This window comes from Plectropomus leopardus, chromosome 4 (genome assembly GCF_008729295.1).
Source record: "Plectropomus leopardus isolate mb chromosome 4, YSFRI_Pleo_2.0, whole genome shotgun sequence".
NCBI classification, from domain to species: Eukaryota; Metazoa; Chordata; class Actinopteri; order Perciformes; family Serranidae; genus Plectropomus; species Plectropomus leopardus.
The window spans coordinates 27,299,476-27,315,328 of NC_056466.1; the positions used below are offsets into that span (position 1 = coordinate 27,299,476).

The 15,853-nt window shown below is 39.0% G+C and overlaps 1 protein-coding gene across 3 annotated transcripts in view; it reads right to left on the minus strand.

The window, feature by feature from the left end:
• Nucleotides 1-15,853, minus strand: part of evi5l (ecotropic viral integration site 5 like) — a 44,188-nt gene that overhangs the window by 6,852 nt on the left and 21,483 nt on the right. For 2 of the 3 annotated variants that reach the window (XM_042484777.1, XM_042484776.1), the window contains exons 4-17: nt 13,817-14,041; nt 12,101-12,175; nt 11,735-11,860; nt 11,433-11,576; nt 11,234-11,323; nt 10,130-10,227; nt 9,717-9,777; nt 9,541-9,594; nt 8,991-9,023; nt 7,233-7,373; nt 3,084-3,200; nt 1,187-1,327; nt 901-1,077; nt 476-622 (exon numbers count right to left, since the gene is read on the minus strand). In XM_042484777.1, coding sequence (XP_042340711.1) covers nt 476-622; nt 901-1,077; nt 1,187-1,327; nt 3,084-3,200; nt 7,233-7,373; nt 8,991-9,023; nt 9,541-9,594; nt 9,717-9,777; nt 10,130-10,227; nt 11,234-11,323; nt 11,433-11,576; nt 11,735-11,860; nt 12,101-12,175; nt 13,817-14,041 — 1,629 coding nt within the window. The remainder of the gene's footprint in view (nt 1-475; nt 623-900; nt 1,078-1,186; nt 1,328-3,083; nt 3,201-7,232; nt 7,374-8,990; nt 9,024-9,540; nt 9,595-9,716; nt 9,778-10,129; nt 10,228-11,233; nt 11,324-11,432; nt 11,577-11,734; nt 11,861-12,100; nt 12,176-13,816; nt 14,042-15,853) is intronic. The other variant, XM_042484778.1, reaches the window with a different exon arrangement.

Here is a 15,853-nt window from a genome sequence, read left to right on the forward strand (position 1 = left end):
TACCGCTTCATAACTCAGCTCTGTGGATGACAATGATAAACTGGATTTCAGTGATGGATAGTAATGCTGTCTCACTCCCTCCTTCTACGTCCTGCTCTGTCCTCCATCTCTCATCCCTGGCCTCCTTTAATGCTGCCGATATTCTTTTCTGGACATGAAGTCAGACTCATTTCTAGTCTAGTCATTTCTCCTAAAACATAATCTATTTCTGTGCTACAAAATCTATGTCCCTTCTTCTCTTCTTCCTTTGCTTCCCTTTTTAATTCTGTTATTTTTAATTTTAATTTTTAATTTAATTCTTCCCTGTTTTTTATTTTCATTCATTGTTTTTTGTCATCCAGTTTGTCTCATTACTGTATGTAAATATCTTCTTCAGGAAAACGTTGCTCTCCCCATCAATCATCCCTCGCTCCTTGTTCCTTCTCTCCCCCTCCAGCTAACTCCTTTTCTTTTTCATTCTCCTCTCCATTCGGACCTTGCAGTCGGACTCGGCCTGCTTCCTTTTCATCTCGTTGAGCTGAGCCTGGAGAGCTTTGTTCTGATTGGCCAGCATCTGGAGCCGGTCCTGCAGGGCGGAGCGCTCCTGATCATTGCGACCAATCAGCTTGCTGTGGATCTGATTCTAGAGTGAAGAAAGTCACAGACGAAGATGAGGAGGGCTCCAATTAATAATTCATTTCATCAGTAATACATTTTTGATTTTGTTCTTGATTAATTGATGAATCATTTAGTCTGTGAAATGTGAGGAAATTGTGAAAAAAGCCCACCAGAAACTAAGCTGATATCTTAGAATGTTGTCGTTTTTTTCTCGGAAAAAGTTGAAAAAACCAAACAAATGTTCATTTTAATTTACAGCAATGCAGTGCAGCTGCAGCCAGCTAATGTTGTAAAATGTCTGACCTGGCTCTCCAGCTGCAGGGCTTTGAGTTTGACCTCTCGGAGCTCAGCCTGAGCTTGGGCCTCCCTCAGTCTGACCGTCATCAGTTTGTCCTGCAGCTCGTTCATGGCGTTCTTCTTTGGGGACTCCTTCCAGTGGCCACCCCCACCTCCTGTGCTGCTGCCGCGGGACATGTGATGCTGCAGAAACACACAGAGGTGTAACACTCCTGCCACTGCACAGACAGGGTGCATAAACGTGCACATGCAGGTAGTCTCTACAGCAACAACAGCAGTTTGTGTGTTTCACCTGCCAGCGCTGGTTGAGATCAGTGACGGTGTCCTGCATCTCTCTGAATGAACGCAGCGTCTCCAGCTCCCTCAGCTTCATCTGCTTCACCTCCTCCTGCAGAGCCGCCATGTTGTTTTCATCTGGCAGGCAAGTGCTTCTCTGGAGGGAAAAACACGCTGTGTTTACAGCTTAAAAAGACTTTTCTATTAAGACTATTCTACCGCCATGCTAATGGCTCTACAAGCCTGTACTTAGGCACAACAATGCTTTAAGGTCCAGTGTGTAGGATTTAGGGGATATATTGGCAGAAGTCGTATATATTATATTCATATTCACTAGTTTATAATCACCTGTGAATAAGAACTGTTGTGTTTTCAGAATGAACAAACATTGGCACTAGATAGGACCATCCGCTTTTTCGAGTTGGCCAATGTAGTTCTCCTACACACTTGGCACATGGGAGAAGTTTCAGTTTTGCAGCCTAACCACAAGATGCCACTATTTTCCACACATTTAAACCTTTAAGCGAAATGCAAACTGATGTAAAGCAGGCATAAAACCTGCCAAAGATGAGCATGTTTGTTCATCTTAGATGAGCGTGTTAGCATGTACAGCTGAGTTTTGCAGGCATTTGGTCATAAACCAAAGAGTTGGATCAGTTGAGTTTTTCACCTGATGATGATGGTAGATGAAATGTTAAGAGGTCAGTAAAGTTATTACAATTCTTCCTGAAGGGAATATGGACGTCTGGAATAAATGTCATGATAATCAATCGGATGGTTGTCAAGACGTTTCGCTCAAAACAACAAATGTCAACCTGTTGATGGCATGAGAGGAAAAGTCAGGAGATCATCGAAGTCAGCAGCCTTTATTTTTTGGGGACGTGAATGTCTGTGTTAAATATCATGGCTACCTGTCCAATAGTTGTTGAGAATTTTCAGTCTGGACCAAAGTGGTGGACCGATGACTTGACAGAAAACTGCTAGCGGGACTAAAATACAGGAGTTCCTTGAATATTGAGCAGAGACACCCCAGGTGAATAGGGTTAAAATTTTAACTAGATTTTACCTTGAGCCTTCCCAAGTTGATGATTTACATTAAGACAATTATTATTATTTGTTTTATATTACAAGAAAAAGAAGAAAAAACAAAGCAAAAAACTTCATGCTAAATAGGCAAATCAGGAATTGTTTCATTTAATATGTGTTAATATACATACATTTCCTGTTAAAAAAACAACAAAAAAACATTGGATAAAGCAATGTTAAAATTTCTTGTTTCATCTTACTGACATTTTAGAGATTTTAAGATTTTTGAACAGGATTTGGGATATTTAATTTTATCACCACATAAATGAAAAAAAAATGGTGTCAACAACCACAAAAAATCTATTTGTGCCATGTTTTTAGAGATAAAATGTTATATAGATCAGAGAATGCATGATATATGAACGAATACCTCCAAAAAAAAACCTCCAGACAGGAATAGAACTGGAAATTTCTGCAATATTAAGTGGAGGTTTTTGGCTCAGAGTATGAGAAAAAAAACCAACATTGTTTGTATTTTTGTATTTATGTATTTTGAGAAAATGGCAGTTTTCTCAAAATGAGAAAAAAAAATGTAAAAGACAAACAATGCCAGAGGCACATTTGCTTTTTTAGCTTTCAGTTTTATCTTACAGTAAAATCATCAACAGGAGGAAGCAGAACTGTTGTGTCTCAACAGCTTATGAAATAAAACCGAAAACTTGAACTGTCATATATGCCTTTGTTTTGGAATAACTTCAACACTTTAACAGTTTAGTTCACAGCAAGACGATCTTTAACACATTCACAGCTCCACACGCCTGCTGTCTCTGCTCATCTTTCACACTACGTTCTCTCCCTCACACTATGGCACGTAACCGTTAGCTCACCTTCTCCAGGTCGAGGACCTTGTCTTGCATTTCTTTCAGCGCTCCCAGCAGTTCAGCCTCACGCAGTCTGGACTGCTCCAGCTGGGTCTGCAGTGTGCTCACAAACTGATCTGTGTACTGGAACAAACGTCACGGGTGTTACACAGAGACATTTGTATGGGCCTCGTACACGATTGAAATCCCCCAACAGTTTTTGTTTTATTGTCATTTGCAGACTAGTTGCAAATGATAGTTAGTACTGCAGAGGTAGTTCCGCTTTTTATCACAGTGTGTTAATGATTGTTAATTCAGCTAATATTTATGTTTCTTTTTTCAAATTGAGTATTCAAACTGTAAAGCACAATCCACTACAAAACCACTACATGATGAATGCTCAGTTGTTGTTGTTGCTCAGTATATATTTATATATATATATATATACACACACACACACACACACATATTTGTAAGTATGTATGTATGCATTACCCCCAAAATCTTAAATAGCCTATTAATTAGAAAATATTTATCAGATATTCATTACCATTACTTATTTTAGTTATTCTCAGACACATCTAAACTGAGTGATAATTTTGTGACTCTCACCCAACATCAGTCACAGGCAGCCAAGCAATACTGCTACTAGGACAGTTTGACCAGACAGAAAGGTTAATAGATGCGCTAGCAACATGTCCAACATGTCTTGCCGGTCCCTTAAGGATTTTGCAGGCTGTTTTTGGGATTACTTCTGCCAAATATGCAGCTTTTCTAAAAACATCAGGATGCACGTTGTGATGTCTATAATTGGAACGATTACTACATCACAACATCCTGGAGGGTCTGAAGCATCTGGAATACTTTTTACTGTAATTAGCATTTTTTGATGATGATGACTGCCAGATGTATTCCAAAGGAAACTGGCATATCATAAATAAATAACAAGCCCAGCAAATCAGTTGAAAGTAACAGCTAAGCTGTTTTAAAACCCATTTTTTTCTGCCTGCAAAAACCTGCATGCTAACAAAGTGGCTCATTGTCGCATCATTTTAGGTGCATCAACTGATCTCTTTCATTTATCTCCACCTGTCAGAGCTTTGATTCATTGCAAATGTTTTTCACTGAAGCTTTGATGGCCCAAAACTGGCACTTGGGAAAGCCCTAATGTACTCTGACATCGTTTTCTATTTTTGGGGAAGGCAGTGGGAAATTTGAAGTAACACATTTGAGTCCTTGGCTGCAGCAACATAGCAGGGTTATTGCATTATTACTCATTTCTGTAACAAATCAAGAGCATCAATTACAACATGCAGCGTTAACCCTTGATCATACTTATATGCAGCTTGTCTGCGTGCAGCAACAAAATGGAATCTTTTCAAAGTGAAACAATGCTGATGTTTCCTGTAATGTCTGCATAGTACCCCGATTTCTAACGAAATCAACAAAATAAAGTTGGTATCAAGGTACCTCCTCTGATGCAGAGTGATGCCAGAGAGTCGAAAGCTACTGTACATTTTCATGTCACCACATCAAAGTGAAACTACAAAGTTCAGGGTGTAAGAGGAGCAAAAAAACAGAGAGGGCTGAGTGGAAAAATACACTCCTACAAGGCAAAATACAAAAATGCTTGAAATTGGGCGAGTACATGGCGTGCACAAAAGAGTCTCGGTTTGTCATTTTGTGCCTTTCAGTCTTGGTTATCAAAGAGGACTGTGAGCGTCTGGAGGTGTGTGAACTGTGGTGGGTGATGGGTACCAGCAATCTGAGCTGGAATAAGTTCACCATGACATCATTTAGAGACATCCCATTCAAAACCTAAATAATAAATCAATCACTTGTATTTAAAGCAGCATTTTCATGATTCATATGTTTTGCTTGCTCTTCATTCTGTGTAAATGTGAATATGAATATTTACTTTGTGAAGTAATTAGTTACTCACGCTATCAAATAAATGCAGTGGAGTAAAAAGTGCAGTATTTCTCTCTGAACTGCATTGGAGTGGAAGTAAATTACCTTTAAACTTGTACTTGAGTACAGTACTTGAGCAGATGTACTTAAGACACATTCCACTGCTGCCAAAACCTATTTGAAAAAATTAAAATGAACTACCTTGACGTTTAAATCTGGTCTTATTATAAATGTATCATTTGCTATGTTTTTTGAAACCAGCACATGCTATTAGACAGCTGTAAGTGTAACATTGTTTTGGCTCTTCTCAGCACACTGGATGCTGACTGAACATGTGCAGTGACTCTTTAGAGGTGATCATTCTTCAGTTTAAGCGTGAATACGCACTGCTTTTTATTGTAGCTATAGGAGAGCAGAATAGCTGCTTTGTTTTAAATTCAATGTGTTGGAGTCCAGAGCCTAAACACAAAAAACAAACAGTCCCAGCACTAACAAGCTGTAGTGGTTTTGGGGCAGAGAGCTTTGCAGGGTTAGTTCATGAGTAAATCATTTCCTCTGAGTTTCATACTGAGACATGACTATGTGAGTTACAACTTTCTTTGTTATCAAAAGAAACGCAAAATAAAAGGTACGAAAGAGAAGATCAATCCCGAACTCAGTCAATAAACACAGAGACTACTAGTTTGTAGCTGTTTGGCAAATAATTACCCAGAGCTGTTTCCTCTGATTTTCACATGCGTGTGAACAAAATGTCCCATTAGTGTCGGGGCTGCACAGTACTTTGCTGTCACTCCGGGTGTGTTGTTCCTAATGTGGGCTGGTTTGAATATGTCACTGACCGTTTGTCTATTTGACTAACGTGGAAGGAGCATCGAATTAACAAAATTAAATGCAATAAAAGCAGAATGACTGATGAGTTTAAATAATCAGTTATTATAGTCTGGTATACTTCTGTCTATATGCATTATATTCAAGCACATTTTTGGGTCTATATCTGTGTAAATTGCATATATATATTTTAAAATCTATGACAACTGTTTAACAACTTGCTAGTTTTCTTTGACCTGTTCTTGATGGTAAAACTTTGTAGCTGGTGATTTGTGCAGTTTGAGTCCATGCTTTTGTTTTTATCTCCGTCTATCATCTTATCTATTTTGTCCCATTCTTTTATCTCCTTCTGTAAACGCTTTGAAACTACCTCTAAAACAACAACTAAGGATAATACACTTACAGAGCACACTAAGACACTCAAAGACTATTTACAAGACAAATTACTAGTAAGTACTAAAAAGTTCATTTCTTTGCAGTGGAAAAAAATGTATTCAACAGACCATTTACAAAAGTAAATATCGTAAATGCGTCAGTTTGCAACAGCTGGACAGCTGCTGCATATCAGGCCTGACAAACATGAACATGCTAATACCAGAGGTCAGTGGGGTCAAAAAGCAACTTTGACATGTTCCGTATAGGGAGTAGCTGTGATGTTGTTGTTGGCCCGGACAAACACACACTCTCTTTGTGGTTGGGTTGCAAAACAGGTCTTATACTGTGTTGCCTTGTGTTGCACACATTCAGTTCAACAAATTTCTAATGAAGTCTGAAAGAAATCAGTGTTGCAATTAGTTCATTCAAGTCAAGCAGAGGCTGCTCTGAATCTAACATCAGACTGCCTTTATGTTGTACGGTGACTTGACATCTTTGAGAAAAAGCCAGAAACGTTCTTGGGCGAATAAGCAGATGATCTGATGACATTATATATTATTAAAGGAGTAGTTCAACATCTTGTTGCTTTCTTGCTAAGAATTTGCTGAGAACATTGATCTGCTTTGACCTCACCAACCATTACCAAATAAATGATTCAAGGAAAATGTAGACCAACTCCTTCTGCTGTAAGAGAATATCTTATTCAGTGCTTCTACAGCTTTTTAATGCCACTTGGAATGAATTTTTTTTTAAACAATTTTTCAGTAGCCATTATTAATGGGGGAAAAACATTTACTGACACCAATTACTTGGGGTAGGGGGAGTTTATTATATTTTTCAAATATTTAAGACAATTTAATGCCAGTGAAGGCCTTATTTTAGATTGATGGATTCAATAACTTTTAAGATTTTTAAAGGATATGCCACATAAATACCACATAAATCCCTTGTTAAACATATGTGAGGTAAAAAGGCATTTTGCCAGCTGTCATCCTCTGTGTTGAAACAAATATTTCTCTTGTTCCCTCAGAGTTTGTACTCAGATTGTGGGTTAGCGTTTACCTTCTGTTGCTGCAGCTCTCTGATGGTGTCCTGCGCTTTCTCGAGGCTCTCGCTGGCTGTGTTGCACTGCTGCCTCACCACTGCCAGCTCCCGCTTGATCACGTAGTTCTCCTCTGCTTCCTGCGCTCTCGTCACCTGACCCTAGAACAGCAGGCCAGAAGGTCAAGATCACTGATGACTTTAAATTTTGAAATGTATAATGACTTTATACCAACATAGGGAAAAGGGTCATTCTGGGCATCTGGGGAATGCAACAATATTATGCTTAGGGGGAACTTTGTTACATAGTACAGAGCAGATTTTTTTTTAAGCCTTAAAGCAATAGTTCAATATTTTTGGAAACATCCTTTTTTGCTTTCTTGCAGGAAGCTAGCTGAGAAGATTGATTTCACTTTGGTTTAGCATAAATAATGGAAACAGGTGAAACAGCTACTCAGGTTCTGTCTTAAGGTAAAAAAAAAATCTCTAAATTTCACCAATTAAGAGGATAGTTTGGATTTTTTTTTTTTTTTAAATTGGGGTTGTATGAGGTTCTTAAGGAACTGAGTGTATTACCTATAGTAGGAGAACGTTTCCACCCACCCAGTTTGGAGAAGCAGGCTGGATTATTAACATGGAAACTAAGCAATGTGCTGCTGTGGATGGGGGCAGCAGCAAAATGTAAACCTAAAAAAATCAGTTGAGGTGTACGCTAAAATGAGAATATTTTCACTTTTCTATCTTGCCATAGGGCAGCCCTTTCTGATAGGCAATTAAAACAAGTATCTATGCTCTCTGCAGAGCCACCAGACTCCTATAACAGATACAGTAATTTTACCCCACAGAACAGGGGAGCTGCTGGTCTACTGCTGCCTTAATCATTTATTTATGTGTTTTTGTGAGACTTTGGTCGATCTGACCTGAACCTTTAACACCAAAATCCACACAATCACACAACCAGCACCCGGGAGCGCTAAGTCCAACTCCAAGGTAAAATTACAGTTTTTGTCAATGGACTCACCTACCTTGTGTGGTGTTACTCCAGCCTGCTTCTCTAAAGCAGGGGCACGTTGACTGACTTCTACTGCATGTGATACACTGAATGTGGATAAAAACGTCATATAAACCCACGTCAAAAAATTGGAACTACTCCTTTAACAAGTTAAATCTCTTTTGTTTCACCCCTTGTGACACCACAATGTGTGTTTTTTACATTTTTTTGTACAAATTAAAAAAACAAGATAAAGCATTGTGAACTCTAGAGGTGAGGTTGGGCAGATGTTGTTTTACCTTCAGACAGAGTCAGGCTAGTCGTTTCCCCATGTTTCCAGTCTTTATGCTAAGCTAAGCTAATCATCAGATGTTGGTAGCTTCATACAGACATCTTGTTATCTAACTCTCAGCAAGAAAGCAAACCAGTGCATTTCTCAAAATGTTTAACTATATAGGATATTTGATTCACATTTTGGTGAGGTGTACTAATAATTACAATAGGTAAAAGTACTGCTAGTGATAATTGTAAACTTTTACATGCCACATGCAGGGAGTGTACAACCTTTTTAGAACTTCCATCAGGGATAAATGGTACATGCAGTCAGGAATTACAGGACGGTCTTTGAGGACTGAACATTCAACAATATTCTTTTCATGCACTTTTGGCTGGTTATTGTAATAAGGAGGGAGAGAGGCAGTGCGGAGAGCAGAAAGAGGAGGAGGAGGGAGAGGTGAGTAGGGCAGAGGACAGCAACATCAGAGGGATCGTGGCTCACAGTACTCTACCTGTATCAGTCTGTCTGCCAGAGCGGCACTCTCCTACAGCGCAGCGAAGAAGAGGAACAAGAGGGTGAAAAAAAGAGATGAAGAGAAAGTGAAAAGATGGTAGGACACCAGGGAGGATAAAACCACAAGAAAACCCAAGAAGAAATTCAGGGAAGAGAAAGAAATGGGATCGCAGGTTGAGGATTTAATTGTATGAAATGAATGCAGAGAAGAAAAATGAGGCATCTGTGGGATCACTCAGAAAAAAAGTGTTACAGAGAGGAGGAGAAGATTAAAAACTGCAGAGTGCTGGAGTAGGGGGAAAAACTTACAAAACCACACACACACACACACACACACACACATACACACACACCAACCACACAAGCTCCTCAGGAAAAGAAAATGAGCTCACATATTTAAACCCACAGCGTTATCTTGCTACAGTGAGACCTGATGAAAACTTGAGGAGTCCCGCGCTGAGCAATGTGTTCGTTTTGACTCAGTGATGCTGCATAAACCTGATTTATTTTAGCGTTTAGATAAGCTGGAATCAAAGCCCATCTCTTACCTTCTCCAGCGTCTCAATCCTCTGCTTCAGCAGCCGGTTTTCTGTGCGTAACCTCTGAATAGAGAGAGGAACAAAACAGTCAGAATGCCTATTCATGTTTAAATTTATTGCAATAACCACATCACACTCAAATACATAAAATAAACATACACACACTCACACTGGCAGACACATACCTTAATCTCAATTTGTTCCTCCATTTCTTTGTTCTTGATTGTGGTGTATTCTTTCTCAAGTCTAATAAAAAATTAGGAAAAATAACACAGGGTTATGCAATGCTACCTCAACATTTAAATGCTGTTTTTCTGTGGTGAAGGAGAACTTAATCGTTGGTTCCTGGTTCCTGAGTTTCCTTGATTGGTGGTCTAGTTTCACTATAATTGCTTAAAAGCAAAAAAAGAGGATATAACAGCAAAGTGTGTCTTCCCCACTTAGCACAACAAAACAAGCAAACATCAAACAGGATGTGAGTGCACTTTCAGCGCAAACACATCAGCATAAATGAGAAAATAAAAAATAAAAATCCTACTGGGCTACATGAGGCCTGTTCATTCTTAGTAGACGTTAGTTGAGTAATGAGCGCTCTTACTTCTTCATCCTCTTGGGGTTGTATTTGACCTGGTAGGCCCTGAGGATCAGCTTGTCTGGGCAGCTGTCAAACTGGTGGGGGATCACCTTCTGGAAATGCTGGCAGACCCGGAGGGAATCACACACAAGATCAGAGAGCTCGAAACAGACAAAGATGCTCATTCATATTTCATGCCGAAGCAGATGGACACATTTTAGAGAAGTGAAGAGGAGCGACTGAGCTCCTGCATTGGGCTTGTAGCGAGCCAGCAGCTGCTGGTTCTGATATTCTGTGATTCATAGAAAATTAAGGACGTATATTAATATATCAATAAGCTGAAGAAGTTGTGTTTCCAGATGTACTTATTTCAAGTTAAAATTATTTGTATTTCATAAAGTGAGATGACACTTTATCATTTCAGCCATTTGTCAATCAAAAATGTGACCATTTTCTGATTTCAGCTTCGCAGTTTTGAAGATTTGCTGCTTTTCCATGTCATACATATAATTAAAGTGAATATCTTGTAAGTTTGGACTGCAAAAAAGGCATATGAAGAATATACATTGAGCTTTGGTAGATTATAATGTACCATTTTAAAAAAAGTAATTTTTTAACAGTTTTCTGACATTTTATTGACGAAATGGTTATTTAATGAATCAAGCAAATAATTTATCAGACTAACCAATGTTGAATATAATAATAACAGCCGGCTGCAGCACTTTTTATACTTATCATTACTCCAAAAGAAAGAGAGAAAAGAAAGGATAAAAGGACTGCAGACAGTTCCAACCTTTGATTTTTAGATTGAGTTGATCCTCTTCTGCGTTACAGAGCATTAAAAATATATACAGGTTTGTTTCAGAGAACAAAGTGTGACAAAGTGTAAAATTTAACACCATGCCAGTTTTTCATCTTACATATAGAACACTGATATACATGTTATCATCAAATGTGTCTTGGTTTCTGTTTCTGTTTTGAATTAGCGTAACAGAGTGAAGTGTCTTTTTATCAGAGCAGATCTGTCATTCAGGAAGTTTGCGTGCAAAAGGGAAAGTGGGACGTGGAGCTTTTGACTCTGATGAACATCATTTCTGTAGTTAGCGATGTAGAGCTGGAGCTGCTTACCTGCGACATGCCCTCCATGTCCAGCTGAATGAGGTCAGTCTGGTTGTACTGCAGGATGGCCAGGCCTACGCGGAAGATAATCTCTAGACCCTACAGAGAGGTCATATACTTTAGTATGTGTGCTCAGTAAACTAACAGACTTGAAAGTAGATATACACATTCAAACACATCTTCACATACTCAAAACCACATTTCCTACCTCATACATGAAAATATCGAAGATGCGTGTGGCGACAGGCAGTGGAAGGAAAGTGAGGAATAGAGTGAGGAACCAGGAGGAGGCATACATGGATGTGTGGAAACTCTGGGATCGAAAATGGACATTCAGCTCTGGAAGTTGCTCCTGAGGTAAAAGAAAAGAGCATTATTTGAGCCTCAAAGGGCACGTAAAAACAAAGTGACGTGCTGAAGATATAATGAAATGATTTGCTGCCCCTTTGTGGACGAGTGTTACACTGCAAGCCTCATGTTCACTGATCGTCTCATGCTTCGTCCCTTTACCTGTAGCAGATACTCAAACTGGTAGATGCAGAGTCCCAGCTCAGCCATGCTGGGTTTGAACAGCTCCCTCAGACGGTACTCCTGCATCAGGCGAACGAAAACACAGAACGCCTCTTCCTCCGGCATCTTTGAGGAGGTGAGTAAAGTTTCCTCATTAGGCATAAATTAGACACTGCTCATGTAGAACAGTTTATTAAACAGTGACTCCCACAACCTCAAGAGACAACTAATCCGGGAGCATAATCAAACGTTTTTGGTCGCATTAATCAGAGAAATCTAGCAGGATTGATTACAATGAGCCTGCACTGAGGCTTGAGGCAAAATATCCTCATTCTGGATCATTTTCCTAAAATACATGATTATTACCTGCATGAGCAGCAGACCAACGATGAATGCACTGCCTTGGCAGTAGCCCACCTCTCGATCCACCAGTGAGTACGCCTGAAAAAAACACATGCACGCATGCACACGCACACGCACACACACACACACACACACATTGCATTGCAGGTGGCAGCAGATGACATCTGTAATCTGGACTGAACACTCAGACTGTAAGTAACAGGATCAGAAAATCACCAGAGGTCCCTTCATTTCCTGCGAAGCTGAGCTTCCAGGAAACTTGACCAACGTGTATGTGGTCAACAAGCTTGTCTCCAAGGCTGCAAACAACAAATCCCCACAATTCATTGTTTCCCTGATTTTATGTCATGAACAAAATAACATTAGGAAGGTTGACACTCAGCCTGGCAAGTGCATCATGGAGAACTTAATTACAGACATTCAGATCTTTCCAGTTTGATGCATTTTCCTCTGAATGAATGCGGGAAGAGATGTTTTTAAATGGAATTTTTAAATCTGATATGATTTCATTACTTTTTTTAATTAATACTACATAGCACTTGCCTGTCACGCTGAAAACACATAATTTGGAAAATCACTCATTTATTTAATTGAAATTATTACTGTTCCAGTTTCTAAAAGATTTATTGTTTTTCTGTTGTATATAACTGTAAATTGAACATCTTCAAGGTTTTGGTCTTGTGGTCAAACAAAACAAGCATCATTCCAGGCTCTGAGATATTTTAAATGGTATTTTTTTCCATATCACTTAAGAAATAATCAACTATATAAAGGATAGTCAATAAAGTTTAGCCCTATGAATAAATGTATTAATGGTTGGATCCCATTTTGTTTGCATCACACAGGTGCCTGAATTTGCAGGCAGAGAAAATACATATTCATCATACATTACAGGAAAGTGATGTATTTTTTAACCTACCAGACTGTTGTAGCTGTTCAGTTATCTGCCTCTACCCACTTAGTCCACATATCCACATTGCTGATGATAATTTGTCAAAAATATCACCGTGTAAATATTATGAAAACAACAATAGTCAACCCTACAATATTATTATAATATCAATATTGAGATATCTGGTCAAAATTATTGTGATATTTGATTTTCTAGATATCGCCCAGCTTTGCATTCAACATGTTTATAAGACCTTGAGGATAACCACAATGCGTTTAAGTGGGTAACACTGAAAATAAACCTAACTCTACAGGGTACCTTTTACTGAAAAGAAAATTATTGCTACGTGTAGGTGCAGCTCTATTTGCTTGCAATGCAACAAGTTATTTTGGAAGCTTTATCTTGGCCTTTAGTATATGGAAAAAAGTCCAGAGTTGACAGGAAATTAAGAAATGACAAAGGTCCCTGTCAACATTGCAATGACATGGCCAGCGTCTTGAACTCTTTGTCCACCAGGACATGTGATTGTGAACAATTTTAACAACACACCATCTTCACATCCAGAATCACAGGAACAGAACAATACCTGATTTGGCAATACATAAACATCATCTGAGCTTAAACCATCAAGTCATTCGCAGTGTGAATGCCAAATGACACTGTAAATACCTATCACATAAACATGGTACCCACAGTCATACACACAGACACACGCACAAACGAAGACATTTATTCCAAAAGACATAAATCATGCCTTTTCATAGATGTTAAAAATAAAGGCTGAAAAGGCCAAATCTTGAAGTGATGTGAAATGCTACAGTGCTCACCTTCATGACGTTGAAGAGGACTTCCTGCCCCAGGCTGTCCTGGCCTTTGAAGAACTCATGCTCGGGGTAGGTGCGGGCGATGTCTCTGCGGATGAGCTTCTCGCAGGGAGATGACATCTTTAGCAGCTCAGAGTACTGATTCTTGACCGGCATGTCAGTGGCGTTGCCCAGCAACTGCCAGACAATGGCCCGGAAATGATGAGGGATGCCCTTCCTGATCAACTCCTGGAGGGCAAAGACATTAAAGAGGATGAGTACCGTGTTCGTTTCTGTGGTGAGGGATGCAGTTTTAAGCATCCCTAAGCATCTCCTGAAGAGCTAAGAGCAGGCAGATGAGAGCAATCAATAATGAGATAATGAATAGCTATATTCACAAGGATCATTTAGTATCATGTCATTGTTACAGCCACTCAGTACATTTTGATGCATCTCTCTTTAGAATAATTCTTCACCTTCTCATGCTTTTCCCCAGCCAATCATTCAAGCCAAACTCTATGTAGAGTTTGCAGACAGTGTGCGTCATCTGGCTCGGTTTGTGTGCTCTCCCATTTTGCCCTGACTCATTTTTCTGTCCCTTCTCTCATCCATCTTTTCTTCCCCTGGGTTTTCTCTTTTTGTCACAGAGGACACAGGAAGACACAAAGAGGAAAGGAGGGGGGAAGAGGATTGGTGCAGTGCAATTTAAAGGCACTGGTTTAATCAGATTTAGAGTATTGTATCAACACATGGCAACAGATCAGGAACGAGCAGGGACCTTCAGAGGGGCGGGTGCCAAAAATGAAAAAGGTGCACATGGAATAGTATTTTACAACACCATACAGCAATTTAGTTTACCTGCTGAAATACATCAACCCGTATTCAAACAGAAAGCAACATGAAATCTTAAAACAAACTGCACCATACTATATGATCATCCCATACCCGGTGAAATCAGAGTGGGATTATAACAAACGAATATAATGAAAACTGACTTTCCCCTTAAAATTCTCAAATACTGTGCAGTAAAATTACATGAAAGTTGACATGGAAATAGTCAGGGTTGTCCCGAACAGGAATCGTTTGAAAATGTTATGTAACCTGTAAAGATTTTTTTTAATGATAGTTCAAATGGGTAAATTATGAATGTGTTATAATGTAATCTGAGTTGACTTTTCCTTTAAGTTTCTCAAAAACACTAAAACTGTATGAACCTTTGCATGGTCATAGTCAGGGTCATTCTAAAAAGGAACATTTTAAGCAAGTTAGCAAGCCTATACAAGGTTTGTATTAAAGGTCAAACGTAAACATTTGATGATATTCTAATTCTGAAGCTGTCTTTTTTAAAGTAAAAGAAAAATGTACGTAGAATTACTTTAAACTATAATTTGGATGTCACATAATGTGAAAAATAATGTCATTTTATTTGGTAAATCAAATGTAAGAAATTATTGCTGCGTCCTTTACAGCCGCTCAAAGCACCCATCTGCAGCACTAAGAATAGACAAGCATCAAAATCAAAGCTGCGGCTGGCTTGTCTGAGTCATTTTATATATAGCTAAATTTGCTATTAATTATTAAATGTTCTTGATAAGGGCCATGAGCAGGCTTTCCCAAATAAACAAAACAACACAGAAAATATGCCTTTTTAACAAAGGGGCAGATGCTCGAGCACCCTCAGCCTCACATTCTGCACGTCCCTGCAACAAATACAGGCAGCAATCTTGAAGGTTTTCTGTTCAGTTAGGGGAACGTCAGCAGAAATAAACTCTCAGACACCACGGAGCTACGTGTTTCTGTCACACATATGCACATGGCTAAAAAGGACGCACACTGTGACCTTTTCAATAAAACTGATGGATATAAATGGCCATCCAGCCTCTGTTTAAGAGGTACATGAGTCAGGGTTTTAAAGGGCCCTTTTTCTGTTTTGTTCCAGTGAACTCCCTGCAGTACCTGATGAGCGAGATGTAAAAATAAAATGAGGAGGCTGATAATCTTCTCATTGATGTTCTCATTTTTAAATTATTATTTAATGATTCATTCTTAGAAAAATGTGGC